Below are 25,047 nucleotides of genomic sequence, written 5' to 3' on the forward strand. Positions count from 1 at the left end.
ACTGCGTCTGTCAATGAGCGACAGAGAAACATAGTTACAATTAGACGTTTAAGAGATGGCAGGATTAACCACAGTAATACACCACTTATTTGTGAACTCTTTTTCCACTCAATAGAGTTTAGTAAAGATTTAGGAAGGTGGGAAAATACTTTCTGGAGTTATCCAGTCGTAATAGATTGCATATATTGTCTATATGTTCATTAACAGGGATTGTCTTGAAAGATTTTGTAAATCTCTTTGTACCGAAAGCCACATCCTTTACCATTTACTATGTACTATACCTTATATACCCCGCACCACAGATGATCTCCATCAATGTGGAAACACCACAGATGATCTCTATCAATGTGGAAATCTTTATATCATAGCCACATTGAACCATTTGGACCAGGAAAACGTGGCCCAAGAAGTAATTATTATTATACTTTCTATTACTTACTACAAATAACCCTCCTTGTTTTTACTTGTGGCTCCAACCACAACCAAATCACACCTTTTTCACCCAATACAGCATTGTTCCTGCAGCTCCCGGAGAAAATCTGGGAAAGCAATACCCCAGAAAGTGGACAAAAAATATGTATGTTATATTACAATCTTATACATAATTAAATCTGAACAACTATATATTATTATCACTGACAAATCCATTTTACTTATTCCTAGAATCGGTAACATCCTTGATAAAGGCCGCTACAGGCCGAAACATGTCGGAATACCGATCAGGCCCCTCTCTGCAACCATTTCCCATTCTTTGATATGAGGAACAGCAGAGCAGGACCATCTACTTTTCTTGTTCAAGTCACCTTTTTCACGTGTAAACACACCTACTACTTTCTCTTCACCATCACAATGGGACTTTACCCATTAATTCACTCAAATTTCTGTATATAATTATACATGTGAATAAATTTTACCTATAAACTGTACAACTATTGTTTACTCGCTTTACTCCTGCCCTTAAAATCCCATACCTGACTTGAGGCACCACGAACCGACAATCCATCATAGCTACTTAAGAAGGTATTTCCCTGTGGGATAGTCATGGAGTAGAGTGCAGAACATAGCGTAAGCTTGTCCAGGAGGAGAATACAGAAAGCTGCGTGTAGGCCATCCTATAATCATTATGACAAAGAGCGGGAGGAAGCACCTAAGTATCATAAAAGGGCTCCAGGTATAAATGTGGGCAAAGTGTGCGACCTGTGATGTGATGTTTATACCTGGTCATTCACCTAAAACTAAACTCTTAGTGGTTGAGCATTAGCACCAAATTTAAAATGTTTACACTGGTAGTGGATACAATCTAAATATAGCCGTGGTAATTTACAGTAACAGTCAGAAGCATACAGGGTAACCCTGTCTTACCTGTCCATGATCTTGGACTGTATATTAAGTCCAGGCTCCGCCTGTCTTGGTGGGCAAACCCCCGAAGGGGTCTTTAGGGACTGGGGTTCAACAGGGATAAACCAGAGCCCTGGACCTGCATAGCACCCTGCGGCTGACTACACATTACAGGCCATCCCCACAGAATGGGGTCTGGGTACGGCTCCCAAGGTTTACCGAGGTTGCGCCGATCCAGATGCACCGCTTTTATTTGTGGCATTAGAAGACAGTGAGGAGTGGATTGAAGAATTCAAAGATAAAATAAACTAGTTAGGCTAAAGCTGGCCATATATGACTCAGTATTTTTACACATTCGAGGTGGATAGGGGAATTCTCCCCGCTGTGTCATTGTATTCTGTCGTCAGAATACACTGATCAGCAGTGCAGCCCACTGACTACATGCGAGGATTAAGCAAAATTTTCCAACAAGCCTTTTCATTAAAAGTCAATCGTTAGATCTAGTTCTCATAAACGGGCACAGCCATATATGGATTGAAATTAAATTTTCAATCCATGTATGACCAGCTTAAGAGTGATTTCTCCATGAAGGAGAATAGGTCCATCACCTTAAAACAATAATACAAAACTGAGGACTCATGCAGTAGGGTAGGGTTATAGGGAATGCTAGTCTCCAATCACCTGAAGGTACAAACTCATAACCCAGGGTCTATGAATACTTTGCCTTTGTGCTGTACTGTAGGATCAAGACAATGATTTTTTGGGTTAAGCAACCTGTTAAATAAAAAGGTACAATGTGCAAAGCAAAGCCTAGGGAATGAAGTCTAAGTACCATGCATGCACAGTGGCTGCATAATTTTATCTACATGATTCCACAGCTGCCAGGGCCAGAGAGATGCCTGTTGCCTGCAGCCTCTGACAAATGTGGAGGCCCATTTCCTAGCGATGATCTCACAGGAAACACGAGCCTTGAACTTGAACAATGGTCCAGTGGACCGTTCCCAAAGTTTCCTTTCAAGCCCAGGAATTTCCATGTGCCAGTCTGGCAGATGTGATAGAATGGGTAGAATTAAAAGATTAGCAACAGATGGGGGCAGAAAAACAAAATTAAGCCGACAATTCATGGAGAGTGGTCATCACTCTGGGGATGTTTTTGTGACCTCTATAGGGGAGAATTGAATGTGAAATCCATTCCCATCATACGATGCATCAATGGCCTACTGTTATCTAAACAGGGCATCTGACAAATGAATCTGCTCTTTACGGACTTAGAGATGGACAAAGGCAGTTAAGAAAGTTAAACGAGGTGGCAATAAACTAGTGTGCATTGGCTTTTCAGTAGAATTAGTCAATAAAGTCATGGAATTGGAAGAAGAGTTATCAGGCAGCTGTGATAACACAATGACCATACTTATCAAAGAGTATGCAGAAGTTCACTCATCCAATTTATAATCTGGAGCTGTCAACTTCTATTCCATTCATAACAAAACTGAGACACACTGAACTCATATCTGGGCCTTGGAAGGGAACCCAATAATGACAGGACATAAATAAACTGAAATTATGTATTTTCTGTACTGTGTATCAAACATTTCTTTTTTTTTTTACAGAAAATCATGTTTTCATCTTTGGCTACATCTCAGAGCTACTGATGTCCTGCAGTCTCTTTGCAGTCACTTCCTGTCTATATATGCTCAAGCAATGGTTGCATGGCATTTCTCTAGGTGGGTTTCCTGGTGGTGAAAACAGTGGACCATACTCACTTAAAGTGTAATGAAACGGCCACTTGTAGTCTCCATTTGAAGCACACATGACAAGGTGACAATACAGGAGGACAATTGAGAGACAATCATAGAGCATTGTCACCTTATAATAGGAAGTGTCTGAACAAAAACCATTCTTGGCAGGATTACCAGGAATCAGTTTATTGAAAGCTCCAGTTTTAAAATTTAAGGGTCACTATTTTTCAAATGACAATAACATATTAAAGCTTCAATTAGATTTTAGTGATTGTGTTTACCTCTACTTTAAAGGGGACCTATCAGGACTTTAGGTAGGAAACAACGGGTTGTTCATTGCTATACTGAGGGCTTGGTTTGAACAGGTGCCATGCATTGTAACAGGCCAATCTTGTTATACATTTTCTATGTTTTTTCCCATCAAAAGAATATTTCAATATGTCTGTGTTACATCTCATGATAACCGAAAATAATACACAGTATATACTCATTTTCCATGAAGAAGACTTCACTATATAAAACTATTTTTCATATGAAAGATAGATAAGCTAAAGGATGAGCTGTCAATCTGGCATGAACCTCTCTCATGTCCCTGATCACCAGCTAACACATGGTAAGGGATAGCCCAAAAAATGTTTAACTGCGCTTTCTTCTGAGAACAGAAGCAGTAGTAGAGCTATGGCCTTAATGTCAAATAAAACAAATATTTAGTACAACTGTCATTAGCTAAGCATTGCAGTACTGCTTTTGCTAAATTTTGCTTTGTTTTACTTTGCTAAAAGTAATGCTTTGTATGTGTCTTACATCCTAGCAGCTAGAGTGTGCAAATGCTACTTCTGTAAGATGGTGACAATGTTGCTTCCCCTCTATATAAATGGATTCATTGTCACACTGTGTCGCCCTTTTCCTGCCACTCAGGACTACAGCAGGGCGGATTCCTGTCAAAGTGTGGCTAGTACTGCTGATTGCATGCCCTAGCAGGGCACTCAATTGATGGTCAAGCCTATGCCCTACCCAGCTGCTGTCTGACTTTGGCAGTGATTGCTGCACAGATTAGCTTGAGCAACAATGTTGAGCATTCCCACAAAAATGCCCATCATTTTGCTGTGAAGAAAGGAATCATGGGAGACGAAGTTTGCTTCTGCGGGTTCACAATAATAAATGTGCCAGATGAGCATCTCCCCTCCCATGACCACTGTTGGGAGGAAGAAGCAGGGCCAATGAAAATGATCAGGAAGGAAATGTATCTACTGTTACAGAAGTAATGGCTATTTTTACGAAGAGAATTATTTAAGCATGGATAATTCATTGCGATTCTTGCCAGATATGTAAAAAGACACATGCTGGTTTTAGTTGCATGATAAGCATTCATTTAAAACTGACTAGAATTTTCCTTTAACGTTTGGAAAGATTGCAGTATTCCATATAATAGTGCACAATGAGAAACTGAGTAGCGCATGCATTAGATGGGACATGTAACATACAGAGCTGGTCACCGGATGTAACCCAACAGCAGCCAAGTGGCTAGCATGGGGAATTTAGACCATTCTAGACCTTCACTGAGCAGCCATAATTTTTGTTGTTGTATAAAAATAAATTTTCATGAAAGGACTAATGCAATACCTGCATTGTAACTATTCCAGTCTAGCAGTTTGTAAGATCTGGTGTTACCCATTATTCCGACAAAGGCTGGGTTTAAAACAGCAAATTAGTAGGTCAGTAAGAGAAGAGAAGACAGTTCAGACAGTACTACAGAGACTGAAAAGACACACAGCACAGTTAATCAAAGTTAGCAACTGAGGGGGGGAGACAGAATCCATTATGGCTAAATGTATTATTTTGCAATATCAGTTATCAAGATTTAAAAAAGTAATCAAGAAAATGACTTTTTCTTAAAAGTAAAGTAAATAATTTTAGGCCCAACCAGTTTATCCCAGGGGCTAAGCAAAAACTCTTTAACCTTACAAGTAAAAGATAATTACTGGTATGGTGTTCTCCCGGTTGATATCACCGTGCTAACATGAAGACTCAAAACATTTGTGAATTAGGTGGAGCTAAAAGCCTTCCCTTCAGTCTTGCACATTTGTACAGGCTCCTCTTCTGTACTGAAACTGCCTATTCTGATTTCAACACACACTGTGAGCTTCTCACAATGTCCATTAGATTTAGCAACAAGTTGGATAAAGCCGGTCTCATTTCCTGGCTGGAGGACATCCAGCATCATCCAGTACCCCCCCCCCCCCCCCCCACATCAGAGGTTTAATGTTTAATTCTTTCAATCACAGAGGTTCAAAGCTGAGGGTTCTTGAGAACAGTATTGAGGCAGGGCGCTGTGATGTTTTCAGGAAGCTATGTACAGCACCCTGCCAATCCCTCTCACCAGCCACGATTTACCTGCTTAGTCACAAAGACCAAGTAGTGATGACATTACTGAGTCTAAAATAGGGTATGTTTCATTTTATAATTTAATTAGCAAGCTGAATGGGGGTAGGCAGGAGGAAACCAGGAAAGGCAAAATAAAAGCAGATAAACCTATTCGCTTTAAAGTGTATCTAAATCCAAGAACAAAAACATAATATATGTACAGCTTACCAGTTCTTGGATGTGGTGGCTGCACTTCTTTCCTATTTTCAGGCTTTATAACTTTATATTCACCCGGTGATCCTAGGGCAGTGATGGCTAACCTTGGCACCCCAAATGATTTGGAACTGCATTTCCCATGATGTTCAACTTCACTGGTGAGTGCATGAGCATCATGGGAAATGTAGTTCCAAAACATCTGGAGTGCCAAGGTTTGCCATCACTGTCCTAAGGTAACAACGCTCACTTACTGTACTGTATCTATGATGGTGCAGAGTTGTCAACCCAGGCTGCTCTCTAGATTTGGACTACAAACATCTCTCCTTATTTCCAGTAAATAGCGTGGAAGGAATTTTGTCGTTTACAACAGACAGTTGGGAAAGATAAGATAGTTTATGGTTTCAGTTTAATGCAGAGAATCACTGGATTTTCCTTGTACTTGCAAAACATGCAGCCACTACATCTATAGCCGGCCATAGACGGAGCATTTTTCTTTCCTAAAGCCACAGGTTGCAGGAATCCCTCCCATGGAGCCATTGTGTTCTTCCAGCAGCAGATACCGTCCCCGCCAGTGATTATTGCTAGTGGCTACAATAGCCACTAGCAATAATTGCGTATAAAATCAGACAGGCTGGTTGTATTGAAGAGTTCATTGATCAGTCAGCTTAGGTACATTCATCCTGCCCATACATGGTTCGAATCTCATCTGGTCCCTGCTGAACCGGACGAGATTTGAAAGGTCTATGCCTGGTTTACGGACTGCTGAGATCGCTATAATATAATAAAATTTTTACATGCCTTTAAAATTTTGGGAGTACATTACAGCAGATAGGATCTTTAGACTTAACCATGGGACATCCCCTTCAGGTGATTGGAAAAAAAAAAAACATGGACAGATAAATTACAACCCCTCCCTTTCCCAGCAATCATCAGTTTTGTAGCAAGCAATAGGGATATCATAAAGAACAGAGGGAAGGGACATGGGTAATAAATTAGGCTGGAGACCTAAGAGTGGGACAACATGGGCTGCTCTAAAACAAGGCATGTGGTGGACCGCATTAAGAAGGATGGCACTGGTGTTCTTAAGTTTGGGAGAGACCTCTTTCTGAGTTGATTCCTCGTGAGCATAGAATGTATCATCCTCTTTATCAGGGTGTGTGGCAGCTGCGACAGGAAAGTTAAAGACCAGCTGAGGGCCTGCTTGTGACTGTTGCAGTCTGCAGCCTCCAACAGGGCCGAAAGCTTTAACATAAGTCAGGCATGGTGGCTGAAAACTAGACAGGCAGGAGAAGAAATAAGCGCCATGGGAGCAACATAAGCCTCAGACAAAAGGAAAGACCCAGACTGGGGGTACTTGTCAGGGCTGAGAATAGGGGTCTTTGGAAGAGAGACTAAACTTCGTCCCCCAGACCCGGTAGCTAGGCTGAGCTGGCGAGGCCCCCTGACCCATTACCCTTCATCTATGATCTTCCATGTGTGATAAGGAATGTCACCCAAGTACTAGCAACAAACCAGTGCAGAAAGAAAGGATTAAGCCTTGTGTCCAGGCACTGTAGGTAAGCTGGAGTCCAGGAGACATCTAGGATTACTGTGCTGTACTGGTGAAGTGCAAGCAGGGAAGACAAGTCAATCAGTGTACACCAGAAAGGAGAATGGCATGCACAAGGGCAGGGAGCTCAAGAAAATTAAGGTTGCACAGGCGCAATAGAGGCTTCAATGCAACAAAGAGGTCAAAAAGGTGCAAAAATGTAAAAAACAACTGGCACTCCCACTCCATAATCATGGCACTTAATTTAAATATGTCGCAAGTCCATGGTCCTCTACTGGGCCACATGGGAACTGGAACATCAGCAAAGTAGGCAACCGTAAAGGGGACTAAACCTTGACTTGAGAAAACAAAAATCAAGAACACTTGGGAAAAAGCCAAGGCTTTCTGGGAGAGGAGAGGTTATCTTGGGGATGTTCTTTCAGTTTTGTTTTTTTGCCAGTTTTCACCGATAGGTAGCTACATATTAACCAATGGTTAAGACTAAAGATCCTGTGTCCTGTACTACAAAATTAGAAAATTACTTTTTTTTGTTCTTGCGTTTAGCTATCCTTTAAGCCTGTTAAATGCCTCTTGTTTTTGCAGTTTTCTCCTGGTTGATTTCTGTGCTCCAAGAAAGGTCAATGCCAGGGTGCCAGGGGTTTGCTTAGTAGCGGGACATGCATTCCTGGGATATGTGCCTATTACCTAACCAATTTGCTGTTGACTAAGTGATGGGGTATTATGGGCTACATACAGTATGTGCTTATATATATATATATATATATATATATATATATATATATACACACATACACACACACCTACACACTATAATTTATATACATGCAGTATATATTTGTTTAATTTGGTAAAGCCTATTGTACAAGAAAGGAGCCAATACAAGCCATACATCCTGCCCAGACACATCTATAGCTAAGTGTATAAAAGATAGGCATCTCCTGTTGGAAGGAACAAGAGTCTAAAAATCTGCCTCACTGTCCGCTTTAAGATGCTTTTATCTTCTTTGCACAAAATTACGTGAGCAAATGGTAGGTCAACTGAAGACAGAAAATGGTTTTGGGGTCCCAAAACAAGACTGGAAAGTACCTGATAAACAGCTGGCAAAAACAATACTACAATTATGTGTTATTATGCCCTTTTTAGATTTTTTTTCTCTTCTAACTTGTATAAATAGCAATGTAAGTAACAACAATGTGTCTTAAGGAAATACAAAATTGGCAAAGGACAGACAGGGCATCACAGACAATTTACATAGAGTGAAATGTTTTAGTTACAGAACTTCCATTGAAAGTAATAATCTGAAGTCATATACTGTTTGTTGTTGTAGATTATGAACTGTTCTTTAAAGGAGAAAACCATATTTCCTTGTTGTCACTGGACAGCCACATTGGGAAAAGGCTTATAAGTGGGCAAGCAGACATACCCGGATTGTGAATCCGATCCAGCAGCTTCACCGATCGAGCACTGACAACACCACCAACGTGAACAAGGAAGCCTGGAGGAAAAGCTGTCAGGGTGAAAAATGGGAACTCCTACAAAACATGTTAAAAAGGTAAAAAGTGATTAAAGTGAAAAAGAAAAATAACATTCATTTTAAATATCAAGCTCGGGAAGAAAATGTCTCCAGGGGTAATACCACCGTCGCTGCAAAATCACCAATACATCAATACTACAGCTTGTAATTTTCACGAGACAGAGAATGACAAGAAATATTCTGTAAAGGAATGCCAATGGTGTCATTCCTCCACCCCAGCTAGCTGAATGGACAGTGAAGGAACAGCAGCAGAAGGTATCCTTCCTCTGCTCTTTCCTCTCCGTTTGTCCTGGTCAACATTTTCATTCAAACAAAGTTATGAGGAATCCAACATTTTGGAATTGTTACCAGAACAAGAGGGTAAATCTTCCATTGAGGAAACTCATTTCCTGTTGTGTCTCTGGGACAGGAAGTTAAAGGAAATGTTCTGAACAGGACACAAACAGTTAAAAAACAACTGAAAAGGATTTTAGCACAGAAGGGAAACACAAAGTACACCAGCATAGTGCAGAGCTCCCTTTAATGTAAAGGATTAAAATCCAAAGTAATGCACTCACAAATTAAACACTTGTAAACCTTGCATTTATCTGCAAGCAGAAGAGAGGACTGGATGATACCTAAGCCCCTTAAGGCTTATGGAGGGGAAGGTCCTAGAAACGCATCCCTAAACACCATGCATGTCATGTCTAGCGGTAAGTGGGACTGCTTGTCAACAGCCACAATATGGAGAAGCCTGTTTTGTGCAAGGTTTGGTGATCAGGGAGCAAAAGGAGGTTGGATGAGATTCATGACTGGGGCACTTGGTGCCAAGAACTCAGAGACCAAACTTCTGTCCCAGTTTCCTGCTCAAATAACCATGGTCAGCAAGCCCCGCCCACTGCTGGACACATGACATGCACTGTTGCTAGGGGTGTGCTTCAGGAAAATTCTTTATTATCTTCCTTGCTTGCCATGAACAGCAAGATAGAGAAAACGGTTTGATGCAAGAATTACCAGTGTTTCATTTGTGAGTGTGTTACTTTAAAAAAAGCTCTTCCATATGCCAGTGTGCTTTGTGTGCTTCTGTTTCACAGCGATCTGAGCACTCCAATCTGTTATACAAAAGCTGCAGGGCTGGGCAATTTTTATCTTTAATAGGGAGCTACAAACTTCCTATTTAGGTCCACTTATATTGCTTTGTGTTACTGTTTATAGTAAAACAAGCCACAGTGTACAATAATATTTTGGGTTTTTTTCTTTGCATTTATGTCTCCATCTTGAAGAGTTAAGATTTTACTACTGTAGATTAAAGCAGCCCTGTCCCAAAATTACCTTAGCAAAATCCAATTTTTCTTTTAACCACTATCTCTCTGCTGATCCATAGACCAGCCTTTTTCATACCAGGGTGTCCAGGCACCCTGGGGCGCCTTGAGGTTTCTTCAGGGGTGTCTTGGCAAAATGCCTAAAAATTGCCCCAAAATTGTATACAAGCTGGTGGGTGGCTGGAACCTGCCTTGTAGTTACACAAAGCCACAGGTTTTTATTGTACACCATTACAACCTTCTAGCTGCCAACCTCCTAACGACCAATGATATCATCAGTTGATAAGGAGGATGTCAGTTGCCTGCATATCATCCTTGTTTGACCCACCCTTGCCTCTCTCCATCAGCTTTGGGGTCTCGTTAGCCAAGTGATGGAGAAAAGCTGAGGGAAGAATAAATCATCACTTAAGTGGGGGGGGGCTACATGTATTGATGTTTCTGCATTACATAATACTAGTATTTACAATTTAAAATACAGTGCCTCAAGACTGTCCATAATTATGGAGGGTGCCTCAAGATTAACTGAAAAAAGGTTGAGAAAAATTGCCATAAACAATGGTAAATCTGACCATACACTAATAGACCTCCTAAACTCTCGTTCATATGAATATTTGTACAAAAATGTAAAACAGTACATTTAATGACAAGACAAAGGTCATTTGAAAATACTTAAGAGAAGTACTGCTAAAGCTGTACTTCTCCTTTGGATCACAGGAGTATAGTTGCCTCCTGCTGAAATCCCTTGTTGGCTGATGTCACAGAGCCGGTCCAGGCTGGGGAAAGATTGCAACCATATGTTCGGTACCTACCCAGATGCCTGGAATGGCAGGTGGCTCAGCCTCTCAAAGAGCCACTGAGAGCCTGCCACTCCTGCCCCTCCACAGCCCAGCACTCCAGTGAGCGCTGGAGGGGAGAACAGAGAGCTGGGGGATGACAGTCACCATCTCTCTGCTCACGGAGCACTGAGAACCAAGCGGTTAGTGGTGTTTGATCACTCAGTTCCCAGTCTTTGAGCCAGTGAGGGACTGATGCTGCGTCTTTGAGCCGGTGAGGGACTGATGCTGCATCCACCTACAGTGCCTTGCGAAAGTATTCGGCCCCCTTGAACTTTGTGACCTTTTGCCACATTTCAAGCTTCAAACATAAAGATATAAAACTGTAATTTTTTGTGAAGAATCAACAACAAGTGGGACACAATCATGAAGTGGAACGAAATTTATTGGATATTTCAAACTTTGTTAACAAATAAAAAACTGAAAAATTGGACGTGCAAAATTATTCAGCCCCTTTACTTTCAGTGCAGCAAACTCTCTCCAGAAGTTCAGTGAGGATCTCTGAATGATCCAATGTTGACCTAAATGACTAATGATGATAAATAGAATCCACCTGTGTGTAATCAAGTCTCCGTATAAATGCACCTGCACTGTGATAGTTTCAGAAGTCTGTTTAAAGCACAGAGAGTAGCATGAAGAACAAGGAGCACACCAGGCAGGTTCAAGATACTGTTGTGGAGAAGTTTAAAGCCGGATACAAAAAGATTTCCCAAGCTTTAAACATCCCAAGGAGCACTGTGCAAGTGATAATATTGAAATGGAAGGAGTATCAGACCACTGCAAATCTACGAAGACCTGGCCGTCCCTCTAAACTTTCAGCTCATACAAGGAGAAGACTGATCAGAGATGCAGCCAAGAGGCCCATGATCACTCTGGATGAACTGCAGAGATCTACAGCTGAGGTGGGAGATTCTGTCCATAGGACAACAATCAGTCATATACTGCACAAATCTGGCCTTTATGGAAGAGTGACAAGAAGAAAGCCATTTCTTAAAGATATCCATAAAAAGTGTAGTTTAATGTTTGCCACAAGCCACCTGGGAGACACAACAAACATGTGGAAGAAGGTGCTCTGGTCTGATGAAACCAAAATCTAACTTTTTGGCAACAATGCACAACGTTATGTTTGGCGTAAAAGCAACACAGCTCATCACCCTGAACACACCATCCCACACTGTCAAACATGGTGGTGGCAGCATCATGGTTTGGGCCTGCTTTTCTTCAGCAGGGACAGGGAAGATGGTTAAAATTGATGGGAAGATGGATGGAGCCAAATACAGGACCATTCTGGAAGAAAACCTGATGGAGTTTGCAAAAGACCTGAGACTGGGATGGAGATTTGTCTTCCAACAAGACAATGATCCAAAACATAAAGCAAAATCTACAATGGAATGGTTCACAAATAAACATATCCAGGTGTTAGAATGGCCAAGTCAAAGTCCAGACCTGAATCCAATCGAGAATCTGTGGAAAGAACTGAAAACTGCTGTTCACGAACGCTCATCCATCCGCACTGAGCTCGAGCTGTTTTGCAAGCAGGAATGGGCAAAAATGTCAGTCTCTCGATGTGCAAAACTGATAGAGACATACCCCAAGCGACTTACAGCTGTAATCGCAGCAAAAGGTGGTGCTACAAAGTATTAACTTAAGGGGGCTGAATAATTTTGCACGCCCAATTTTTCAGTTTTTTTATTTGTTAAAAAAGTTTGAAATATCCAATAAATTTCATTCCACTTCATGATTGTGTCCCACTTGTTGATTCTTGACAAAAAAAATTAGTTTTATATCTTTATGTTTGAAGCCTGAAATGTGGCAAAAGGTTGCAAAGTTCAAGGGGGCCGAATGCTTTCGCAAGGCACTGTAGGTGATTAAAATGGGAAAAAAAAAAAACCCATACTTTTTTTTTTTTTTTTAATTGCTTTTAACGCTTCACTTTCTGGTGAATGGACATTCCTGGGTGAAAACCACATTTACTTTTAGAAAACTGTTCGCTTGAGAAATCTTTTCTATCTTCCTCCTTCAATTTTTTTCATCACTGTAGTTGAAAACGAATGTCGATTTGACGCCACTAATAATTAAATCTTCGAACATTCTTAATACAAAAAATATTTAAACAAAATTCTACTATACATAACCAGCTTAAGCTTTTCAGTTTTTCTTCTACACATAGAGGAAAATACAGCTGATATGTGGCTAAGAATGGACAAGATGGAAGTTGTAACACATGCGTTTATGAAAGGTTGTACAATGTGCACTTCCAAAACAAACAGCCCAACCTGCTTTGCCACACAGGTATGTATTACAATCTAGAAGTGATTTCAAGCTTGTCATTTTCCTTCTCTATAGCGTTATATAGAGTTACTCTGTTCAAGATAAGTGAAGTGTCAGACAAAATTTCACTATATGCCACATTGCAGTTACAGATCTCACCCTTTTGTGAAGGCAATGTCGGTTTGACACAAATTTCATACATCTGCTCCAATGTGTAGTACAAGCATATAATCAGACTCACCCGTTGCTCTAGAGCAGTTTGTGTCTGTTGTCGGAGTAATGTTTTAAAGGCTCCACCTTCTCTGCCGGCACTTCCGCTCCCCATCCCTACAGGGTGAAATGATGCTCAGAAATATAACACACAGCCAGATCTCACAACTGTCATATAGACAGAGAACTGACACTAAACTAGACTTGTGAAGATGCTGAGGATACTCCCAACATTTATGTGTACGTTAAATAAAGGTCTCATTTTACTGACTGGAGAGGTCCAAAGATACAGAACCTGGAGGAAATATAATATTCCAGAACACAGGATAGATTTCATTTCTTGATGGTCAAACAAAAAGGCACTCCTCTAACAAACAAAACAAGATGGGAACAATTAGACTTCTTTTATTATTATATTCTAGGAACAGTCTGTGCTGACAACAGCCACCAATTAGATTCAGTCCAAAATATCATTAAGCCAATGCAGCAGCACCTGAGTGGTTCATGCAATAAGAAGGCTCCGTTATTATATCACATGACAGTACAAAGATTAAAGTGAGGTTACAGGCATCCCCTGCAATGCCCTCAAGTTTACTGCACTGGGGTTTTCATCTTTCATGACACAATTATTTAAAGTATGGTGTATGTGCAGTTCTTGGCTGTGTTCACAGATGTCTCAAACAGATCAGCCACTGTTGCAGCCTCCCACCTTGCCACTTGCTATAAAGCTACAATGTTTTAATTGGAGGAAGCAAGAGGAGACTGAGGAAATACTTATTTCTGCCTGCAGCAGACTGATGACATCATCTCAACCTAGGCAAAGTCACTGATGGATTTGCTGGAAGGTAGGTCTCACACTTGCATCTGTTATTATCAGATTTTTATTTTCTGACAGATTGAAGCAAAGGCCTAACTCTGATAAGTGGCTATGGGCAACACTGACAGTTCCATTGTGGCAAGATGCATAAATGTCACAGAGCTTTAGAGGGCTACAGCCTCACACATTTTTCTTTCAGTTGGGAAGCAAATCACAGTATTTCAGATATAGAAATAAGAATTGCATCTAACATGACTTCAGACATTTCAGGTTAAATCTACACTATGGAAGCAGATTGTTACAAATAGGCAAGATATGGCAGGTCAGGTGTTGCCCATAGCAACCAATTCAGTTTGAATTTTTTGACCTACCCTAAAGTAGTGAATTTTTCTCTCAAAGTAAACTGAAAGACACAGCACTGTTACATGTAGGCTTGAAAATGCACTCTGAGCCAAAAACATTTTCTTCTTTTCCGCACTTTTTTTAATCTCAGTAGAATAGAAGGAAGCCATCTACTTAAGTAAGCACAATTTAGTTTTTCCATCACCCGGACAATGGAAAAGTTTTTGTTGACTTGGAAAACCTGCATACACTATTATAGCAATAGAGAGGGCTGTTGTTCAGTAAAGCTTTATCCCTTGGGACACCTTCACATTGTTTCTCAAACTGTCTTCTTCTTCTCCTTATTTCCTCTGTGCCTATGAATGAGCTTCTATACCCTGTCATTATCTTTTCTTTGCTTCTTCCATGCCAAAAGGTCACTGAAGCGTAAATGCCCAGGTCAAGTTTAGCAACATCAGTTAATTTGACTATAACTCTATGACTAATTCGTCTGTTTTTATAGTTTTTAACCTTAAAAAAAATAAAAACATTTATTTCTCACACTGTTTAAACTTCAGCCCCGGAAGGTTTTACCCACGTAATGACCAGCCCATTTTTTTCGATATAGCACTGCATTGCCTTAACTGACAATTGCGCGGTCTTGCAATGCTGTACCCAAATAATACTGATGTCCTTTTTTTTCAAATAGACAAATAGAGCTTTCTTTTGATGGTATTGGATCACCCCTGCGGTTTTTATTTTTTGTGCTATAAACAAAAAAAGAGCGACAATTTTGGGGGGGAAAAAAATTTTTTTTTTTTACTTTCTGCTATAAAACATTCGAAATAAAAAAAATAAAATTTGGTAAAAAAAAATCCCCCACAAACCGTATTTTAATTGGTTTGTGCAAAAGTTATAGCATTTACAAACTATAGGATAGATTTATGGACTTTTTTTATTATTGGTTTATTAGTAATGGCGGCGATCAGCGATTTTTAGCAGGACTGCGACTTTGCGGCGGACAAATCTGACACCAAGTGACAGTTTTTGGGTAGGAACACCCGCTCTCTCTCTTCCTGCCTGACAGAACAGCCGTCTGCCTTATTCACATAGGCAGGCGGCCGTTCTTTCAGTCTTCTTGACAATTGGGGGCTGGCTCCCGCTGTGTCTAGTCACAGCGGGAGCGGAGTTCTGGTGGCGCATGCGCACCCCCTAGAGCCTTAAAGCAAAATCAAGTACATATGCGTGATTTTGCGCTTGAAGGCCACCTAGCCACAGTATATGTACAGTGGGCGGTCCTTAAATGGTTAATATAACCCCTGCTCTGTTTTTTTGTTATAGGAAGAGAAACTGATGAATTATTTTTAATACTATAAGTTACAAAGTTGAAAACAAAAAGTCCATTTAGTCCAACCAGAAAAAAAAATCTGCAGGACCCTTTTAAGCTGAAAGCACAACACAGCTCACGAAGAGTTGTAACTGAAACTAAACAGAGGTACATCTATTCTCTGCAGCCTCACCTACATACACAGAGATGGAGAAGGTGACACTTTAGCTTCAACTTCCAGACAACCATGCTGTTATAAGTGGTTATTAGAGCTAAAACTAGATTGGTTGCTTTGGCCAAGACGACCTCTACTGCCAGTATGATGCATGTATCTGTGCATTTATACTGTGTTCAGATGAAGCAGATGCAATGAAATCTAAGTCTACCGAACTAGGCAAAGAGATTACTTGATCCATGTAAAACTTTGATTGGATAAGGAAACAACATTAGGACTGGTATAGGCCTGTGATGGGTCTGGATAGCTATACCATCCTAATGAGGCAGACATGTGAAATGAGGAGAAGCAGGAATGAGCAGCAATATATATTGTGTGTCTGGACACACGTGTTCAGAAATGAGGGTGACAGAGCAGGGAGTAGAGTGTCACCTGTAAAGAACAGAATTTAAAATTCCAGACATGAGGTTTAAAGGATCAGTCTGCCTGCCCAAAACAAAAACATTTAACTTGTGAGTAGATGCTAGCATCCGGGATCATTTATTGATTCTTAAAAATCTTTGGAAGTTTGAAAGTAGACTTCTGTAATGGAAATGTTTATGGAGAGGTAGACTCCAAGTTTAGTAGGATTTCTAATTGAATAATGTGGTTATTGCAGTGTGGCAGCTCTCTAGAGAGCTCGGTGGAGTCTTGACAGGAACCACAGGATAGTCTGCATACGTAAAAGAATAGAATGAGTGTAAACCTATGGAAATCAGTCCCAGATGCAGTTAGCCTTTGTCATAATAAAAGTATCTATCAAGAATTATCTTCAACTCGTTTAGGGGTAGCAAAAATGTACCATTTTTTCAGGGCTTAAAGAATAGGTTCACTTGTAGAAAACAAAAATCCACTTTTTTTGCAGGTAAAGCAAAAGACATGTATTATTCTTTTTGTTAGGGACCTGTAAAGCAATGCACCCACGAACACCAGGTCGTTGGTGTAATGCCATGGTCCTGCAGAATGTCTGTGCTGTGTAGCTGTCTGCTGGTAAATTCTATACAGGCAGGCAGTTACACTCTGACTGGAAACTCCCTGAACTACCTAGAGCAAGGGACAACATTCTGGTAGTTCATTGAAAACTACAAGCCGACAGCAACAAACACTGTAAACGAATGACGCATTTATTTTAGTTTGTTACAGCTAGCAGTTGTAACATTTATATAATTTATATTATGATTCAAATGTGGTATTCTGATTGTAAAAATAAAGATTGTAATACTTTTTTACACTAAAGTATCTCATGTGGGTGCCAATAAAGTCCATAGTGACAAAGAATATTTCCTTCAATTTATTTTCTGTTTTTTACACAGCTTTGGCATATGGCATGGTGGAGGTCTTTTTTTACTTTTATATGCATATGCAACATGTTACACCTTGAATATGGCTATAACATGTAACATGTTACAAAAGGTGAACTTATCCTTTAAATATATTGAGCAAGAGGGATCTGGATGACTAATTAACTTCTGGGATTTAATTCTTAGTAAAAAGGTGCTAAGCACTCAGCTGAACTCACAGCACTGGTTGTTTAGGTTTCTGCCAGAAACGTCAGCTGAAAATTCAGCTGAAAGAGCTTTTAGCTGATTTTCACTAGGAATATAGTTCAATTATTCCTCCAGATCCCTACTGCAAAGTATAATTAGGCCCTGATGAAGGGGGGCATTAGTACAACTGGATATTAATTCTTTGTGGCCTCTTTTTTTTGTTTATTTTTTTTACAAACACTGTATGTATACCGATTTTCACAGCTTGGCACTCCCATCCTTTTACTCCACATATGGAGATCTCTAAAAGGGTTTGTGTAGATTAAAGTATATCAAAAGTACAGCGCTAATAAGTGGCAAACATCAATGTCACTGTGCAAATAAGCCACCCCTACTGAAGAAGTCGAGCGTTTTGGACGGATGACGCAACGCGTATAGGGGGCGGAGACTTCCGGACGAACAGGAACTCGACAGCCAGCTCCCCTTGTGATCAGGAGACAAGTGTTACAAGCCCGCACAGCTTGAATGTGCAACCCAATGTGAGTTTGAGCTGTTTTTTACTGTAATAAAGCTGTGATAAGTAGAGAGCACTAGATTTCTACTTCTTTTTTTTATAAGTACATCGGATGATGCTGGGGGTGATCCGAGGTGATCATTAAGTCCATCCCATTAAGCAACCCCAAGGAGTATTGCCTGTAGAGGAGAGATCTTTATCCCTTAGAGGAACTGTTCACTTAGACCTGGTGATAGAAAACGGGTCTAAGTTTAAGGTGAGATCCCATCTTTAGGTGGTGGTGATGGTGGAAACACAAGCACTTTCCAGCACCTTTTACCAGTTATATTTTGCACAGGACAGAGGAAGCTATACCACGGACTGACACATTTTGGACATTCTATTGCACTTTATGAGAATATATTTTGCACTTTGCGAATAATTCGCACATTGGCACCTTGATTACTTGTATGCACTTCATTTTGCTTATTTGCACGGTGGCATTGATGTTTGGCACTTATTAGCGCTGTTCCTTTGATATACTTTGATTTTTCTACTTTGCGGTGATAAGCTTTGTTGGTATAGCAGCTGCCCGTTTACACTACAGTTATCTGATTGATATTGTTTTATTACTAGTTGTGCCGATTTATCTATTTTTCACGTTTGTGTAGATTGCCAGATGCAGCTTGCTTTCAGATGCTTTTAACTTTCATTTGAGATACTTTTGAATGCCATAGGCGTTCCTTCCAAAGCGCATTTGACCTCTCCCTAAGCTGCATCAACCTGTTTCAGCATTCCCACTGATGCATATGGGGAGACAAGCAAACAAATGCCCTTGTACACGGTCCCTGAAAAAGATCACAGCTCCTTCTTGATGTATTTATTTACCTCACCTTATGTGGGTCGCATTAAAATATATAAAATCCTTTAATATGTAGTCCAGAAGTGTGGACTACCTCCTACCACTACAGTTGTATGTTGAACTTTGTTAGCACTGCACTTCATACTGGTGTACAAAGCAAGAACCAGTAATTCTGTACAATGCAAAATGTAAACCAAAATGTTCAAAAAATACAAATACTAAAATACCACACTGTCATCTAGATTATGGATCAATCAAATGTAAAAACAAAAAAACAAAAAGGAATAAAATGTCTACAGGAGGACCTGCTTAATGTGTGTCTTCTCATATGTAATATGTTAGTGCTGGATACTAGTTTTAAAAATTATAGATTGTTTTGCAACAGTGTTTCCCTAGCTGAAATAATTACACGGACTGTTATGTACATGCATGCAAAGTTCTCTTGGAACAAAAAAAACTGAAGAAAGTTCTAAGACAGAAACACCAGAGGATGGTCACTTGTCTGGGATGTCAGATGGACCAAAAGTCCGTGGTGCTACTGCCTTAAAACCAGTCATGGTTAGTAATAACCAGGCATAACAAGAATGTGAATATGTGTTGAGTACCGTGCACAAATACACTGTTAGCGTTGTGATGCAGTTCAAACTGCCACAAATAAATAAAAAAACGTGCTTGTGAAAAGTCAGCAACGGAAGGCAAAAGGTGGGCGATCCTACCAGCCGACAGCAGCATCTCGTCACTGAATGACACAGACTTCCTCAATGGGCTGGCACGGCTAGCGGGTGATGGGGTGATGCCAGAGCCCAGAAAGTAGCTATAGGACCCTTTAAGACTTGGGGGTTCACAGATAAGAGAAGGTGTGCTGGGGCTGCTGAAAATCCTTGGCCCCTGCAGGGGGGGGCCTGTGGGGGTGGCAGACAAAGAATGGAATGTTCAGGTGGAGAAGAAAGATACAAAAGAAAAAAAAAAGACACAAATGATAAAATAAATGAAGATGAAAAAAATATAACGGGTATAACAGAGGGAAGAATAAATACCAAACACAGATATATACTGCTTGCTTAAGAAATGCTACAAACAGTGCACATGGCGTTTTCATGGAGCACAACCATCAGCAAACATGGAGCTGAAGTTATCAAAATCATGACTTTATATAAAAATATGCAAGTTTCCAAGTGTTAAAAATGTTTGGTTATACAGTATTTGGAGTGACAAAACTACTCAGGCAGAGCCATCTCACAAATCAAGAGAGACTCCAAAGCAGTGGTGTTCACCTTACTAGATATAGGGTGTCACAACTGCAGCCCCTGATGTTCCCAGAGGGTAGTATAAAAGACTAAGTATATGTAGATCTACAGAGTATTTTCAGAGATTTCTAACATACTGCTGGAGATGGTTAGAGGCTGGTTACATTTTACAGGTAGAGTTGAAGGATTGAACTCCAATGCAGGAGAGTATTAGAGACTGGCAGTATGTTATATGAGACTGCTATGGATTACTACCATAACAGCCCCTTTACAAATCATTGTACTCACTACTTGCTGCTGGGGCTTGTGGGCTGCACAAGAAGTTCCTGCAGGCTGCAGGTTGGGTACCAGAGCTCTACTAAGCAGGTTTACAAGAGAAGAGGCTCCAGAAGTTGGGATCAGCTGCAACTATTAGGCCTTGTTCACACATTTTTCAGATTGTATTGAAGCAGTGCATGCAGCAAGATTGTACAAAATGAGTGCAGATCTTTTAGCTGGCTTTGCTAAAGCCTTTGAAGTACTCATCATATCTAGTTTGGAAATGTTAATAGGAGTGCAGACTATCACTTGAAACCAAGCTGTAGGCTTCAATTAGTGTCAACACTACTTGAAGCTTACTGAAGTTGGTTAACAGCTTACTTAACCACTTTACAACCGGAGGATTTTGCTGTCTTCCGTCCAGGCCACTTTTTGCGATTCGGCGCTGTGCGACTTCAACTGACAATTGCGCGGTCGTGCGACGCCGTACCCAAACGAAATTTACGTCCTTTTTTTCCCACAAACAGAGCTTTCTTTTGGTGGTATTTGATCACCTGTGCGATTTTTACTTTTTGCGCTATAAACAAAAAAAGAGCGTTTATTTTGAAAAAATAACAATATTTTTCACATTTTTTTATATGAAATTCCCCCCAAAAAAGATGTAAAAACCAATTTTTTTAAAAGTTTTTGGCCAATTTGTTTTATGCTACATATGTTTGGTAAAAAAAATCGCAATAAGCGTATTTTGATTGGTTTGCGCAAAAGTTATTGCGTTTACTAACAAAGGGAAAGATTTCTGTCATTTTTGGTGTTTTTTTTTTTAACGCGTAATGGCGGCGATCTGCGATTTTTTTTGCGGGACTGCGACATTGCGGCGGACAGACCGGACCCCTGACTGACATTTTTGACACTTTTGGGGGTACCAGTGACATTACTGCAGTAATCAGTGCTATATATATGCACTGTTACTGTAAAAATGACACTGGCAGGGAAGGGGTTAATTTTATTGGAGAGGGAGGGGTTAATGTATGCCTGGTGCTTACTGACGTGTAGGGGGGGAGGTGACTATGTGATTCATGGACAGATCGGATGTCCAGCTATGCTGAACAGTCCGATCTGTCACTCCCTGTCACTATGGAGATCCGCCCGCTGTGTTTACACACAGCGGGCGGATCTCCAGACTCGATCCCCGACGATCGGGTAAGAGCAGCGGCGATCGCCGCTGCTCCTCCCCTGGCCCGACTCCCGCTGTGAATGAAAACAGCGGGAGCGAGCCTCCGGCGGCACGCAAGCGCCGCCCAGAAGGGGAGGAGTCCAGTCACGTTAATACTACGTGGCTGGACGGGAACGAGCCACTCTGCCGCAGTAGTATTACTGTGAGCGGTTGCAGAGTGGTTAAACTGACATGCAGCCCTCCTATTTAAATATGCGTTTTAGCTTTCCCAAATCGGAGCTCAAAAGTTCTTTAAAGGCTTCAAGAAAGTTCCTTGCCAAAGGCTTTTCAAAAGCTAGCTGTACACATTGCTCTTTACAAGTTGAAGCCTTTGTGAGCAAGAACATGTCACCACCTCGATCAGAAAATTTTTATTATCGGTGTGACAGCAGGCCTGGACATGGCTGCTTGTACCTTTTTTAAACTAGTTAAAGATTTTCTGGGTCGAACCCAAAACTAGACTATATGAAATGTATAAAGCTGGGACTCACAGAGCAGGGCTCTGAATACAGCTGTGGCAAATGTGTTAATAGAAAAAAAAAAAGCATGGAGGCATAGAAGGGTGGAAGCAGCCCTGGTGGAAAAAGTACGTCCCTTCTTCCCCTCATGGTTCTTACCATCATGACATTGGCAAACACTGCTAAGATAGTGAAAGGTTTGTTAAAAGGAGATGTACAGCCAGAGAGCAAGCTGAAGTCCTCTCTCTGCTGATGTCACAGATGTCGGTCCAGGCACTGTGTCATCGTGACCATGGAGTCAGGATCCTCTAGGTGCCTGAACCGACACCCGGCTAAGACTCTCAGCGAGCCGCTGGGGGCCTGAGCCGGCCGCTCCCGCCCCTTCACAGTGCGGCGCTCCAATGAGTGAAGAGAGGGCAGAGCAGAGAGCTGCTCTCTGGTTGGCGAGCTGTCAGAACCAAGCAATCGGCGCTGTTCGATCGATTGGTTCTCGGTGCAGAGGCGTCCAGGGGCCGATGCTGCATCCACCTAGGCAAGTATAAATGGGGGAAAAAAAAAGAAAACCCAATACTTCTCTTTTAAGGAAATTGTAAAATCTGTATATAATTGTATTTTATTTTGTATACTTTGCCTATGTATTGCACACTGCACTCATTGTGCAAACGGCACTAATTATGTTTTCATTACATGTTTGCATTGTTTTGAATCCAAAGTAGAATTTGCCTGCCTATGTTTCACCCCTTCTTACCATAAAAGTGCAATTGTAATATTATTGTGATACCTAGGTAATCATGTGTATAAAAAACTTCAATTGAGTTGAATAAACATAACAGTTAATTGGAAGGGGGCTAAGTGTATTTTTTGTGTCTGTTCCCTACCGCAGTAGTTATTATAAATTTGGAACCAAATTTGGAATAAAATTTCCAGAAAAGGTTCAACTTAGATTCTGAAATTAGCCCAGTCTTGGTGAGTAGATTTAGGCCCCATGCATACAAGGCAGTTTTGCAGTTGCTTTTAGGAGTGTCAGACGTTTCTTTTTTTTTTGCAGCTTAAAAACACCCCTTCATGTTATTCTATGGCCTCATGCACACACAGGCTTTTGGGAGGTCCAAGTGGCAGAGGCGCTGCAAAAAAAACCCAGGGCCTGTGCGTTCTGATGACCAGCGTCAGAGCTGTAAAAACATCTGACGCTGCGAAAGGCTGCTTAACGTTGGTTACTGTTGCTTATGCTGCGTTAAGCCACGTTATACTTTTTTTTTTTTTAGTGTGAAAATCAATGGTTCCCTATGGGAGCCAATTGACTTGAATGGAAGTCGCATCACAAGTCGGATCAGGATGATCCGACTTGTGGTGCTACTTGCGCTCTGAGGATCTTGAGGGGGAACTGCACGCCAAAACGGGAAAAAAAAACAAAAAGGACCCTTATCTGAGCATGCAACCTGGCAGGTCAGGAAAGGGAAGGGGATGAGCGAGCAGCCCCACCGCCTTCTGGACCATACCAGGCCACACGCATTGTTTTCACAAGGGTGTCAAATCAGAGGTAATAATTTGGCAATGGCAAGGTCCTTTAGCACCCAAGCTGAAAAGGCCAAAATGAATCTCCCTCAGTCATGGATAGAATAATCCTTGACAAAAATTACTTCATTCCAGAATTCACACAAAGGTGCAATGCCAATTTTTACACAGCATTGACATGATTTTAATAACTTCACAGCAGGGAAGGGTGCACAGAAAAATGACAAACTAAGAGACATAAGGAAAAAATAAACATAACTGGGTGGATGTGTCTTACCAGTCTTGGGTGTCAAACTCAAATCTGTGTCAGAAGAGGACGACTGTCGGCTGTAGGACTTGGAAGGTGAAAAGGAATAGGTTTGGTTTTTCAGAGGGGTGGAGGGTCCTGATGAATGAGCATTGGGGTTAAGCTCTTCACTGAAGGGAACCCTGCCAGAAGAAGGGGGAGAAATATTAAATAACCCCTCCCAATGAAAGCTGGAGGAGCGCAGGACCGCCCCTGAGGAAGGTTTGCTGCAGTGAGAGGGCTCCCTCTGGTGGAGCTGGCCGGACAACATTTCCCAGCATCCCATGCAGTACACGCAGCATCTGTCAACCAACGATATCCAAACAGGCAAACTCATCACCAAAATAAAGAGAAGAAGCAAAAAGTAAAATAAAGGAAGCAGAAACTTTCTGAAGTAGAGATGACAGTGCTGTTCTAATGACCACAGCCACAACAAAAAAAAAATTATTCTTCTGCCTGTTTCCTTATCATTCAACATTAATACCGTGCAGCTAAAAGGAAAGTAACAGCGGTTTCTATGGGTTCATTGCTACTTACCTGCCGTGTCTCCCACCCCCTCCACTGACAACCAATCTTCCTCCCTCACCTCCAGAGCCATACCAGGTGTGTGGAGGATGCAGTAAATTGTTTGCAGAAAATTTTGGGGTTCTTTTTTCTCGTAACTTGGAACATTTGGTTAATACAAAAGTAATTTAAAGGGACATTCCAATAAGGTTACAATTTTTTTTTTTTTTTTTAGGAGACTCCAGTGGTAAGATGTCTGCTTCTAAGTTCCTCTACCCTGCAGACCCCTTGTTAAGGGGGGTTTGCTGATAAATTTGTCATGGGTTTTTTAATGCAGCAAGATTCCCCCAATGAAATAATAGTGAAGTTTGGAGGGCTCAGTCACTTGCTGGTTCCTAAATAGAGATATTTATGCCATCTTAAAGCTTTTGGCTTAACATGGGTTTTGAATGAAAATACCATGATTTATAATAGACCCCACAGAAATGGTAGGAACCCTTTACAATGGGTACAGCAGGGATCTCAGCACAAGGATGCTAGGAATCCCTCATAACAGGCACAGCAGGTGTGCTTACCCAGGAACTCAGGGAAGGGACCGGCATAACTCTTCCGAAATGGGCATAGCAGGTGTGCAGAGCTTGGAATTCAGTACAGGGACAATGAGAACGCCTCATATTGGGTAAACACCCA

General features: G+C 41.1%; 1 protein-coding gene across 10 annotated transcripts in view; it reads right to left on the reverse strand.

Annotated features, from left to right (window-relative positions):
• Positions 1-25,047, reverse strand: part of C2CD5 (C2 calcium dependent domain containing 5) — a 190,175-nt gene that overhangs the window by 120,659 nt on the left and 44,469 nt on the right. For 3 of the 10 annotated variants that reach the window (XM_082256116.1, XM_082256123.1, XM_082256121.1), the window contains exons 8-10: positions 23,845-23,996; positions 13,387-13,472; positions 8,630-8,738 (exon numbers count right to left, since the gene is read on the reverse strand). In XM_082256116.1, the coding sequence (XP_082112242.1) occupies positions 8,630-8,738; positions 13,387-13,472; positions 23,845-23,996 (347 nt within the window). Of the gene's footprint in view, positions 1-4,700; positions 4,767-8,629; positions 8,739-13,386; positions 13,473-19,592; positions 19,779-23,844; positions 23,997-25,047 lie in introns of all 10 variants that reach the window. The other 7 variants (XM_082256118.1, XM_082256117.1, XM_082256122.1 and 4 more) reach the window with 5 other exon arrangements.

The sequence above is a fragment of the Pelophylax lessonae genome (assembly GCF_965119305.1).
Source record: "Pelophylax lessonae genome assembly, chromosome: 4".
In the NCBI taxonomy this organism is placed as follows: Eukaryota; Metazoa; Chordata; class Amphibia; order Anura; family Ranidae; genus Pelophylax; species Pelophylax lessonae.